General features: G+C 41.4%; 1 protein-coding gene across 2 annotated transcripts in view; it reads left to right on the top strand.

Annotated features, from left to right (window-relative positions):
• PPP2R2A (protein phosphatase 2 regulatory subunit Balpha) overlaps positions 1-13,366 on the top strand; it is a 33,833-nt gene that overhangs the window by 16,454 nt on the left and 4,013 nt on the right. For both annotated transcript variants that reach the window (XM_077789237.1, XM_021546274.3), the window contains exons 3-5: positions 9,405-9,502; positions 12,414-12,579; positions 13,043-13,155. In XM_077789237.1, coding sequence (XP_077645363.1) covers positions 9,405-9,502; positions 12,414-12,579; positions 13,043-13,155 — 377 coding nt within the window. The remainder of the gene's footprint in view (positions 1-9,404; positions 9,503-12,413; positions 12,580-13,042; positions 13,156-13,366) is intronic.

Here is a 13,366-nt window from a genome sequence, read left to right as displayed (position 1 = left end):
GAATTCTTGTCAGGTATTAAATAATCCTTTATTATTGAGTTTGGAGTATTTTCAGGCTGATGTAGGTTGTGTTGAGTTGAAAAATGGCTCTGTCTTGAACTGGTAAGGTCCTCACTTTGCAGTAGTGTTCACATGGAGTTACTGGGACAGCAGCAATCTCCCAGAGTTGTGGAGCTCTGGAAGAAGCTTCAGGCACACCCCCCTCAATTCCAGAATGGGAAGGACTGTAGGGTAGGTTGCCTTGGTGTACATGTAAAATACATCCTCCGAGGTGGAGGCAGATCCCAAGGACTTGGGAACAGCAGCGAGGGCCACAACTCCTGTTCTGCTGATTCCAGGGTGTTACGTGTTTACAATCAACTGCTGCTGGACCCAGGTTAACCTTTACCTGTTAAATATGCAGTGCCTGCCTGTGGACAGCCCAGTTAGCAGGAGTTTTTTGGGGTGTTTATTTGTCTGGCCTGTTGTAAATGTATTTATTTTCCTGCTTATCTGCATGTGATCAGACTGCTTGTGCCTTCTTCTGCTCTCCCAACTAGATCATGTCCAGCCAAGGGGCAATACGAGTACTGGGAACTCTGGTTTGCAGCATCTTTTGAAGTAAATTCATTCAGTTGATACTCTTCTGCTTGGTGGAAGGAGGGAATTTTCCTCTTGATCTCCTGTGCATGTGTTCTGAAGGGAACTGCAGTCATGTCTTACAGTTTAAAAATAGAAAGCAATTAATCAGCATGATGAGGGTTAATGGTTTCTATCCAGAAATCAAACAGCTTTGCATTTGTTTGTATAGAGAGAACATTCATCTGTCTGCTGTTGTTGTAACAGGAGAGGATTTTTCACAGTAATTTTTGAAACATTTACTAATAAAAACTTGTTTGGGGTTAAAAGCCCCAGAACTATTCAACTCTCTCATCAGGTGAACTGGTTTCAAGTTCAGGACTGTTTCCTGCTGGGAAATCCTAACCCCATAGGGTTTCTTTCTTCTGTAGCTTTGCTGTGAAGTTGGCCTGAAAGGAGTTACAGAGTGCAGTGCCAGACTTGGTGAGCAGAAACAAAACCTACAGCCCAGTGGTTACAGTGAGCATGGTACAGGTATTGCACAGTGGATCACAATTCTAAATTAATTTAAGGTGTAAAAGTTCCTTCCTAAAGCTCACAGTATTACTTTTCTGTGTGAACGCTTTCTTTTCAAAAAGGTAAAATTTCGGAGCAATTTTATGTCATTTTCAGTGGTAGGAAGCAGGGACACATCAGTATCTGGCACATCTGTTTTCAGAGTACTTTGATGTGCTGCTCTTTGTCATCTCTGTTTTTTCCCTGCCACCACAGGTGTCTTGGAGTCCTGTGTACTGGTGACTTGAGTTTCCTACTATAGATGGAGGCAGGAAGCCAGGGGTCTGAGCTTTAAATAAATTTTCTTTCTGTTCTAGCAAAGCTAGATTCTGGCCTTGTTGTAGATGGAAGCTTGTGGAGACTCAGAAATGCAGTTAATTGGCATTTTGGTTCTGGGCTCAATGGCCTTTGTAAATCCAAGTGTGCTAGCTGGAGATGTGGTTGCTTCCGAGCATGTTCCTTGCTTTCCCCCACAGCAGATTTGCTCATCTGGTGCCTTCAGCTCAGTCTCAGTGAATTCTGTTAGCTTAGCAAAATACAAATTGTTTAACAGAAATGAAATGTGTTGCCATTGTTCACAGAAGTTTGAGGTGGTGGCAGTGTCTGTTGAAGATGATTGTAAGTGTTCTCTGTAGTGATTTCTGCTCCTTCAGGGAGTTGCTGGGTTTGTGCAATTCTTTGTTGGTCTCTTACCTTGGTCCAGGAATGGACTGTGTGGAAAAATAATGGTAAATTTAGTGGTGAAAACTTGCCCTGAGTGGAGATGTTGAATCAGTTGCCCAACTGAAGCACAAGTGTGTGCCAAACACAAGAGTTAAAACATGCAGTGTGCTGCTGCCTATCTGACCTGGATTGTAATGTTGACCATAGATTGCGCTTTCTATGAATTCTATTTAAATGAGGATGGTACTTTGATGCCACAGTTAACTCGAGGTCCCATGAAGATTTCTGGATGCATAAGAAGCTGCTGTTTCAGATGAGAGATTAGCAGATGGTAATTGTTCTCTGCTTCACTCTTATCTTGTAAAACACTTAATCTGCATATTTGTTCCTATTCCAACTTGTAGAAGCTTTTGAGTCACTTCACAGATAATCCTGTTCTCTGCAGATCCAGTGCCATCCTCTCACTCTGGCTTTGCAGGGAGGAAGAGCTTCTGGTGCATGGGACAGATGGATTTGGAGTTGTTCTGCTCTGAGCCCAGTAAAGCTATTTAGGAGCATTACTGGCCTTCCTTAAAACTAATGGCAACAAGATTAGGGCTGGCGCCGCTGTTCCTGCCATGGGAGGGGATGGAAGTTTGCTGTTGTGTTTTCTAGGAAGCCAGGAGGCTTAACAAAAGTTATTTGTATGAATTTGCGAAACCACCAAAATAACATTGTTTTGTACTTGAGTATTAAGCTGCATTATCTCTAGATTATCTAGGTGTTACAAATTCAGCTGTAAGTTTTACACCATCCTAATACACATAAATCCTGTGGAATCTTGGAGTGCTGATTCTTTCCCTTGCCTCCAGTTCCACCTCCCATTAAAAAAAAGTGACTAATTCCAGCTCCTGCTTCTGAAGGCTGGTGATAACACAGTGTTCTTGCTGTCATTGCTGGTACATGGATTTGACAGCACAAAGAGTCATCTCAGAAGGATGTGGCACACTGAGCTGTGCTTTGCCATGCAAGAGTAGAGTTTGCTTACCTGAGAGCCCACAGTGAGCAGGGCAGGCATGGGGCATGCTAATGTGACTTAGGAAGTAATAGGAAAAGCTTAATCAAGCAGTATCAAACTTTTATTTTAGGGAACCAACTAAAAAATTAAAAATTAAATGTGTAGTAGTAATAATGAGTAATTATAATAGCTTTCTAATCCAAAGTTGAAATTGTTGCTGAACTAGAACTTCCCTAGTGTATCTCTCCAAAGGAAAGGGAGAAGAAAGAGTGAATTAAAGAAAAAAAAAAAAAAAGAATAGGGAGGAGTCCAGGAAATTAGAGCAAAGTTGTGGTGGTTTAGGCCTGCTTGACAAAGCTTATATTTGATTATTTTACTTAGGTGAGTAATTTATGATGTGGAATACTATGTGTATTCCCTGTCTGGCCACTGGTATCTTGTGTATGCTGCGTGTGGGTAGGGGTGTAAATAGGACTGGGCGAGTCTCAGCTCTGAAGTGCATCTTCACCAAACAGCACTAAATGCTTTCAGCATCAGCAGGAGAATTATGACTTTGCCATGGTCGTGTTTTTAATTTTCAGCCTCCCAGGGCTGTTCAAGTGAGTTCACTCGCTTGGAGTGAATGTGTGGGCCAAGGAGCACTCTGTAAATCTTCCTCCTCCCTGTGCAGCTCCCAGGTTTGCAAAGCAAACCCAGCCTCAGTCTTGTCTGCTGGAACTGCAGCCTGGGCTCCTGTGTGTTTGTGTCTGCCCTGGCAGGGCCAACAGCACTGAGAAGCAAGTTGGCCATCAGACAAATTCCCCTCTCTGGGAAGGAGGGCAGCTTTGTGTGCTGCAGAATTCCAGAGCTGGTACTTGGGAGAGAACAAGGAGCCAACTGGCTTTGGCAGAGATGCATGGCACAGAGGGAGGATTTTTGCCACAAGGGCAATAACCCCTTTCTGGCTTCTCTACGTGCATTTCTTCCTGTCCCTGTATTTTAAGGAATTGATACATTTTTAATGCCCTCTCTAGTAGAAAAGAGATCTATTTAGAGGACTTCTGAACAAGTCTCAAGTAGTAAGTTGAACAGTAAGAATGACTTCTCCCAACTGCCTTTGGATTTGTTCCCTAGTCACTTCAGGGAGACAGAATGAATGCAGGGAATCCTTCAGGCAAGTGAATGAAGAAGAGGGAAATGAAGTCAACAGTAAAACTGGTCACGGTAACTTTGGAGCATACAATCCATGTGTTCCCTTCCCCCTCTCCACAGACTTAAATTAGGGATGAGGCTGGAATGCAGGGGATGTTTTCTTTTCCACCACCAGCACTAAACAGTGCATGGCATTTTGCTCTCACTCTTTTCCTGGGGTGTGAAGTTGTAGTATCCTGTGCTGGGAGCTTTCCTCTGCACACAGACATGTGTTCAACCTGCCTTAAGCTCGTTTAAACAGCCTTCCTGTTCACTTTGGGATTAACACCTCACTATCTACCTTCAGAAATAAATGCACAATATCTGAGGACTCTGGATAAAGGAGTAAATCCAAATCACAAGCAGTGGGGTGTTGGTGGGATGACTTGGTGCATTGTGGAGCTGTTCAAAACATTTGAAGCCTTGGAAGAGCTTTTGTTTTCTCTCCAGTGTCCTTCATTGTTTGACTGGGGTTTTTTCCCAATGATGAAATACATAATTCCAAAACAAAATCATTATTGGAAACAATGATTTCCAATCAAAAGCCATAAATTTCTGTCATTAGCTGTGACTTGAGCTGGAGTTTCTGGAAGTTCCATCTATTCAGTAGTTTATAGCAGTGAGGTTTTGCCTCTGCCTGGACTGGAAAGGACCAAACAACCCACAAGTGATTTCCATTTAACATCTGCAGGTTCTCCTGGCCAAATATTCTTCCTCTCTCTAGGAAGAGTGGCTCAGGTATATTCAGCAATTGTGCATCAAATTCAAATATTTCACTGCCTTTATGTCTCATTACGTTTATCCATTCCTCTGTTGCTTCCTCAGTTTGAGGCTGTTTGAGCTTCCATAGATTTTAATATTAATCCTAAAAGTTGGTTTCTTCATGTTTTTAGTTTGAGACAGTTTCTGAAGTATTCTTGGACTGATTGATTGATGTTTAGTTGGATGAAAATAGCTTTTCCAGGCTGATAAACTGAGGATGTGGTCTCCACATTAGGTCAGCAAATTTGGTTTTCACTCCCCAGGACAGAATTGCAAACCCGTAAATAATCTGCTCTGCTTTATGGACAAGACGATTTTGAGTTGTTCCTTTGGAAAATTACAGAAATGGTGTTTTGAGCCACTGGGAAAATATATAAACAATACTTTCCAAATAATTTTAAAATGCTTTTTAAATGTTACAATTCTTTGTTCAGTCCTTGGGAACATCAAGAGATTGCTCCACTTGTGAAAACACTCTGATTTACTTGCTCTCTGCTTAGGCAGCAGATCAATGTGATTCCAAAAACTTGCACAGAAACCTTTTGGGTCTGGTGAAATAAAGACTCTCTTTGTTCCTGCCATGATTGACTCGTTGCTGCAGAGTAGGTGACATGTTTTGCCTACCAAGCGTGTTTTCTAAGCAGAGTTTATATAAAGTTCATGGAACATTAAAATAGATAGCCTCTTCTCTACCAATAAAATCCCCTTTATTATATTATTGGAAACAAAGTTAATACAAAATTGCTTTTCAGGTTTGTCATGGGCCTTCTGGAATGAAGTCATCGAATTACAGTTTTATTTTGCTGGTTTGGATTGATGAAGCTGATTTATTCCCTTTTTCCATAGACATTTGGACAGTGGTAAAGCTTCATCACAATCCTTTCTTTAAAGTTTCAGAAAACTTGATGGTGACAGGGCACATGTTCTGCATTAACTGCAACATGTGGAGGGCCCCCAGAGTGTGAAAGTGTGTTTAAGTATTTGTCACTGAGTTTTTCTGTTCCAAATACTGATTTTAACAGGGGAAAAGGCATTGGAAATCTGTTGGATTCCTTTCTTCTTTTTTTTTTAATTTGAGCTGGTTCTCTTTCCAGTGGCCTTAGAGCCTTACCTGAAGCTTTGAGATGTGTTGGATTCTTTTTCTATTCCCTGTCAAAGACAAACACCATATTATGATTTTTTTTTTTTATTGGCTCCTCTGGTTTCTGTCTCCATGTCTGCCATGGAAGAATTTAGTCCTGTTTGAATCCAGTCAAGTGTCCAGATCTTGCTGGTGGTTTTGATTTTTGTGGGAGCACTTGAAAAGTGAAGGTGTTTCATTGAAGCTTAAAAAACTTAGAGGAGGTTGTGAAAATAAAGATGATGTGCAGAAGGAGAGGAAAGCTTTGCCAGATTGTAGCTGCTGGATCTGGAAGAGCTGTAGGAAGCTTTGGATGGCTCTGGGGGAAGCAGACACTGCCCTGTCTCCATGTGCTGGTGGATCAGGGACATAAACCTCTCTTTAGTTTGAGATTTTTGTGATCAGTGGTTTAATTTGACTATAGAGTTTTGTATCTCTGAGGTGGAGACACAACTGTGCAGCAGCACTGTGTTTCCATAGTGTTTTGCTCAACCTGCTGCAGAACATTTTCATTCATAAATAGATTTCAGGTCATGCAGGTGATTCCCACCCCACCACCTCTTTGCTGTCAGGTCACTAAAAAACATTATTTGAAAGCATTTAGCGGTCTCAGAAGTATTTCTACAACAATAAGTGTTTGTGAAGGGATATTAAATGGAACTAAAGGACAAATGTATAGATCTGTGCAGAGAAATACTTGTAAATGATGTACTAACCTCTGAATTCTTTGTCCCAAGTTATGCAGGAAGGAGAAAGCCGGTTCACTTGGTTCTGGTATTGCAGGTGCCCCGCAGGAATGCGGGTGTACCTTGCTGTCCTGATTTTTGTCTTTGTCACAATCGTGCCTTCATCTCTTGTGATTGATGCTGCCATGCAGTGTTTTAAACCTCAGCACTGGCAACGTCACGCTGCACCTTGGTGTCAGAGCTGTGCTGAGATGCTTGAGGGGAGCAGGAGACAGAACTGCTCTTCAGCTTACGGTGGCCAGCAGATAACGCCGTGGCCTAGGAGGGCTTTGGGTATCAGATAAAAGGGTCAGTGGTTATTTATCTCTGACATTGTGCTGGAAGAAAAGGGCACTGAAATGCATTCTATTTCCAGCAGCCATCAGCAGTGGCAGTAGGGCACTGCACACCTGCTTCGCCCTTAAATATCCCTTCCAGTGCCCCTGGCACTGGGATGGTTTCCCAGTGTGTGGCAGCAGGAGCAGCTCTGTGTGTGCAGGCTCCCACCTAGGGAGAGGAGGGAAAACAGCACAGGCTGGGGATACTCTCTTGTGATGCTGGAGGGCTAAAATCATCAAGGAATTACAATTACCATTGGAAAAAAGGAGAAGATGGGTACATGTTTTGGGCAACGAGGATGTTAACACAGATGAGAATCCACAAGTGAATCCAGGCACTGGGGAGGTTGAAAAGCTCCCCCTGGCATTTCTCCAACACCTTTAAATCTGCCCAGGTCAGCAGCAGTGCCCTGATGTCTGCCTCTTCCTTTGAGGAAGGTATGGGAATGTGGAATTCCAAACAGGGCGTTACTGGGTTTGAATGTACAACTCTTTTTTTGCTTTCTAGTACAGATTTATTTGTACAATCTGTATCTTGGCCCTGGGTTGGGATTACTTAAGCAGAAATCACTTCTTTCTGTCACATTTTTAGCACCTTTTTTTTGCCTTTGGAGAGGGAACAGTCCAAGATTACATTGTGGAAGGCACATTGGATTTATTGATGTATCTTGAGTTTTAAAATGAATTAATATTTTTTCAATTGCAATTGCTGCTAAGGAATGTATTTAGTTTTAATTTAAAACTGATCCAATACTTAGAATGATCTGCATAGTGTCTGTCAGGCACTGGTGAGTTTTCAGTACCTTGTCACCACTGCCTGAACCTGCTGGACTCCTTGGACGTGTGGGATATGGGTGCTGAAAGTTTGTTTGTGCACTTGAGTCTGTGATGAAGCAGGATCCTTATCAGCTTGGAAATCACTGGGGGAAAGCTTGGATTCTCCTGAAAAAAAAAAAAAAAAAAAAAGACAAGAATGTCTGGGATCTCCATGAAAGTGGTTGTCTTTCTGTTATACAAGATTTGAATATTACATACAATATACAGCATCATCTTACCTAGGAAAATAGAGATTTTTGTCCTTAAATAAAGGTTTTACTGGCTGCTGTTGCTGCTTGTTCTAAACTTTCCAGTGACTTTCACCAAATAAGTACTTTGATTAATTTATCCTTCTAAGGCAATTTTTTCTCTGCTCTTCTCTTTCCACATACCTGGACACAGTGGATTTTTTAATAATTCACTGTATTGTCATCAGTTTCAAGACTGTCAGAGCTTGTAGTGTTAAGTCTTTGTTTTTCTCAGTAGTAATTATTCTGTGTACTTCTCACTGCTGAGTTATGTTAGTAAATTTTGTGTGTGTGTGATCTGGATCCTGGTTCAGTGAGGTACAGGCTGAGGTTGTATTTCTGTCCTTAACTCCGTTTGGAGACTTTCCAGCCTGTATAAGCAGTGGCAGGAAGGTTGGTGGGGGAATCTCCAGGGCAGTTTGTGCTGAAGAATACAAAACTCTGTGGAGCTGGTGTTTGGCTCTCAGTCAAGCAGGTATTGATCTTGTTTGAGTCTAAAATGTTATGAATACAATGGAGAAAAAAGAAAACATCCCACAGAAAATTCTGTTTATCTACAGCTGACTGGCATGAAATGTCCTCAAGACTTGTGCATGTAAAACTCTCAAGTAGTTTCTCCAGCAGAAAATTAGATTTATAGAGTTGTGTTGCAATTTGGTGTTTCAAAAATGGTTTGGCTTCTGATTCAACTGTTTGGGAGTCCAAGGAACATTTGTACCTTTGGAAATGTGAATGGGTGGGCTTGAGCTTCAGTTGTAATTTGTCCTTTTTGATGTATGAACAGCTCAGTTTGATACTATGGATTACTATTCTTGTCAGTGTATATTCACAATTTAATTTTAGTGCTCCCTATAAAAACACTTGTGGTAATGCAAACCTTTTTCATCCAGAAAAACTGCTGATGTTTTCTGGAGACTATTGAGGTTTGTTCCTGGTTTTCTGCAGCTGTTTATTCCTTAGACACAGATATCTGAACTTTTCTCCCATGATACCTTTTGCCTTTAAGTTACCAATTGTGTACTGAGACCTTAAAAAAAAAAAGTGCTTTGAGGTCATATAGATAATGATTGTATCTAAATCATGCATTAGGAAAAATTGAAAAAATAAAAGTACATAGTTGCTCTAGGAAGGTGCAGTCTGTATTATCTAAAGTAGAGCCAGCATAGAAAAATCAGTTCTAAGAAGCTGAGGATATTAAACCTTTAAAAACAAAGTAATGCACAACACCGTGCTTGTAGCTCTGGCATGGTGATCTATAAACACTTCTCAAATGTACAGTTTAAAAAACTACTGTAATTTTTTGGAAGAAACTTCTACTTTCATTTTATGGATGTCCTTCAACTAAAGTATGTTTTTTAATGGTTTGGGGTTTTTTTTAAATTGTGCCTTTCTTGGCCACTTGGTATTTAGAAGAATGATTAATCTGTGGGATTTATTTTTGTTGTTCTGCAGCGGATATAATTTCTACAGTAGAATTTAACCATTCTGGAGAGTTGTTAGCAACAGGAGACAAGGGGGGGAGAGTTGTCATCTTTCAACAGGAGCAGGAGGTGAGTGCTGTCTAATTACACTGTATTACATGTTCTTTCTATTCCCTTTTTTAAGACAAGGAGGATGTTATTATAAAACCCTTTACAAGAAGTGCATGCCTATGTGATAAGTGATCACAATACTGAAATGTAATGAGAACATTTTGATAGAAGTTATTTTAAACACACTTTGGTTGTGGTCTAAAGAACGTTGAAAGTGAAAACCAAAAAGGGGCAGGACACAAAGACCCTTGAGGGAGCTGAAGTTGGTTCTTGCACAATGACTCTTCCTGGCTGTGACGATGACTTCAGATTTTGCTGTAGCTGGGGATATTAAAAGTTGCCCTTAAGTAAGTGTGTGACTGCGACCTCAGATGTCCTTTTCCACTCTGGTATCAGTCAAGTAAAACCACTGAATCCCCATAGCAGAGGTATCTTTTCTCAATTTCTCAGTGTTTTTTGGCTTTTAGACTTTACCTCCATGTCAGTGGGCAGGTGAGCTGCAGTGCCTGATTTTAACTGAGACTGAGACTGTAGCTGGAAGCTGCTGTGCTTAGAATGTATTCCAGAGAGATGTCACCTCACTGCCTTGAGATGTTCATTTTTGTTTCGTTTTTCCTTCAATTTCCATTTTAAAAGTCCCGAAGCCTGGGATTTCAGGTTCCCAGAGCAGGGGCTGATCTGTGGGCAAGGCACCGTCTCTGTGCCAGCAGCTCCTCTGGGTCAGTGGGGACATCTAGTGGGGCTGCGTGGCACCAGCTCTTGGGGTATTTTGTGGCTTTTTATTGTTTTCCTTTTATTTCTTTATTACTTCTAATTCATGAGTTGTAGCTTGATGCATTTAAGGATCCTCTTGTGTAGCTTAGAGTTGCAGCAGTTCCTTGCCTGCTCTCAGGTGAGCTGTATTTAAATTACTCTTCGGGTTTTGGAGCATAATCTAAGCTCACATCCTTAGCAGCTGGGATCCAGGGGTAGGAAGAGCACCTGGGTTGTCAAATGAAATTCCACAGAATTGTTTTTGGCATTTTTTAGCTTTCCTGTGTTTAGGGAATGATTTGATTTTAGGGACTTACTTCCCTGATGCACTGGTAATTGGTTGTTCCAACAAACTGTCTAGAGCAGGTTTTATATGTGAAAGTGTATAAAATATAAGTGCTTCATTTGGAATTCTGTGCCTCTTTCTGCCACACTGCACTGGAGAGCTTTGCAGACCACGCCTGCAGGAAGAGAAACCCTCACAAGGGCTGTGTGAAGAGCTGTGCAAACCTGTGTGGCTGCACCCACTGCCAAACTGCTGCCACCTCCGGGCTGGAATGTGGCAGCCAGTGACATCAGCTCAGTGCCAGGCAGGAAGTGAATACTGCAGCTCACAGAAACTCAGGAGGAATTTGCGTAGGCACTGTGCAATTACCTAAATTGGAATTTAACATCAGCCGCTTGGGCCAACACTTGTTTGGAATTTATTTTTTTTTTTCCTTTGAGCACCCTGAGACTGAGAGTTTAAATTTTGATTTTATCCCAAGGATCAATTTCACATATTACTGGGTTTAGGTATTATTCTGGTCCTGTAAAGTTTTATTGGAATACACACATAGAATATTTAAGCCTCAGTCATTATGTTAAGTCTGGAGTTGAAGGAAAGTTCCCAGTTCCCTGGATTTCCTAAGGCATTTCCTACAGCACAGTAGATTTCCTTTCCAAGTTGTTACATGCAGTGACCCAGCTTCACTTGTTAGTTCTGACTGAGGTTTAGAACAAAGTCCCTTCCATTCTCCAGGCTGGGAAAAGCACTGTAAGGGACAGGTGTGGTACAGAATTCTGATGCCAAATGTGATTTTTAAGCATTTTTCCACCTTAACCCTTCCCCACCCCCAGCTTACTTTAAAGTGTAGGAACTGCTGCTAGCTCTCAGGGTATGAAGCACGAGAAAATGATGCAAGGAATGTGACAAATGTGGGTCAGCAAGGGTTGTATCAGATGTGTTTTGGTGAGGTACTGAGGGATTAAATGAGCCCAGGGACATGAGACACCAGAGAAGGAAGGAGCAAAGTCCCCAGCCAGGAACATATCACAGCAAAGGCATCTGATGGTGCAGTCTCTGCAGTGGGTGGGACTGGAAGAATCACAAAATTCAGCTTGAAACCACTACAGGTGGACATGGGGAGTACTACACTAGAAATTGATCCAATTTTCTTCACCCAGTGGATGAAATTCAAGGTTCAGCCCATGCAGTGCAATATTTTGGTGCCTAAGACACAGCTTTTGGAAAGAGGAATTGTGTAAATTTTTCAGTTTTGCAAACAATTCCACCTGGCCAGGTAACTGCAGGGGTGACTCTAATGCCAGAGCAGAGGTGATGAGCTTTTTGCCCTTCTAGAATGAGGAAGAAAAAGCTGCTTAAACAGTTCAGAAGCTCTCAGGGGACTTTGGAGATGATAAACCAGAATAGTGGAGGTGCTGGTATAAATTTAGAGGTGCCACGTGGGATTTCCATAGTGTGCCTGGAAAGCTGAATGTACTCAGAGAGTAGATTTGCCATTTGTGTGTCTGTGTTGCAAGGGAAGGAGTATTCCCTTTAAACAGCTGAGGTGGAAAAATTAAGGATGTAAGAAGTTGTAGTTTGTTTTTTTGTGTTTGTTTTTTTTTAATAAAATATTTAGGTAAAATACTAATCTGTTCAGCTGCTCAGCATTAATGTGAAAACTTGTTGAAGATGTTATTCACATTCTGTGAGGAGTTTCTAGAAGCTTAAGCTGCTGCATAAACTGTCTCTTCTCTGATGTTTTCTTAGCCAAAATAGTAGAAACTTTATTAAATTTCTTGGAACAGAAATGATGCTCATCTCATTTGGTTGACAGGATCATGAAAATCAAGCAGATTGTACCCCAATGTATGTTGTATACATGTCTTGATCATTTAATTCTCTTTTTAGAACAAAACCCAGTCTCACAGTAGGGGAGAATACAATGTTTACAGTACCTTTCAAAGCCATGAACCAGAGTTTGACTACTTGAAAAGTTTAGAAATTGAAGAGAAGATCAACAAAATTAGGTGGTTACCCCAGAAAAATGCTGCTCAGTTTTTATTGTCTACAAATGGTGAGTATTTTGCACCACAGCATGCTATTATTTAGGTTTGCTATTAGGATTTGGTCTAATCCTCTCCAAAAGGCTGGAATCAAGCAGGGTTTAACTGCAAGGATCTGGGGATGTGGTTCTGGCTTGTCTGGGCACAGGTGTCCCCAGCACAGGGAGGGATATTTGGGATTTAGTTGCTTTACAGCCTATGTGAGACCTTCATGTGGATTTGAGTCCCTGTGTCGGAGCTTACATTAATCATTCATAGCAATCCCTGTCCTGACTAAACTTGCTCTAACTCTTAAAAAAAGAACAAACTGTGGAGGAGGTTTTTTAATGCTTTTTATCTTGTCTTGTTTTCCTCAAGCAGCATTTTTGTCTCTTTTGGTGCATGTGGGTGGCCTTGTCTTGTTTGAAGGCATCAGCAGTGATGACTGGTGTCTCTCCATAGCTCTCATTTTAAACTGTGGCTGTTTCATTGCAGATAAAACAATAAAGTTATGGAAAATCAGTGAAAGGGACAAAAGACCCGAGGGTTATAATTTAAAGGAGGAGGATGGACGGTATAGGGATCCTACTACAGTTACAACACTACGGGTGAGTAGCTCACAATCAGCAAATTCCTCCTCTCCCAGCCCATGGCTTCAGGAGGAGCCACCCTATCAGATCATTAACTAAATCTTTCCTGTGATGTCACTTGGCAGAAATACTGACTTTTTAAGATATTTTACCCAGCTCAGGATGTTGGAGAACTGTGCTGAGCAGTGCTGATGTCTGTGGCAGGTTTGGATCTCACTCTTGCCCTGCT

Source organism: Lonchura striata, chromosome 32 (assembly GCF_046129695.1).
Source record: "Lonchura striata isolate bLonStr1 chromosome 32, bLonStr1.mat, whole genome shotgun sequence".
Taxonomy (NCBI): Eukaryota; Metazoa; Chordata; class Aves; order Passeriformes; family Estrildidae; genus Lonchura; species Lonchura striata.
Note: the sequence above shows the minus strand (reverse complement) of the source record. Positions and strands in the feature narration are given on the sequence as shown.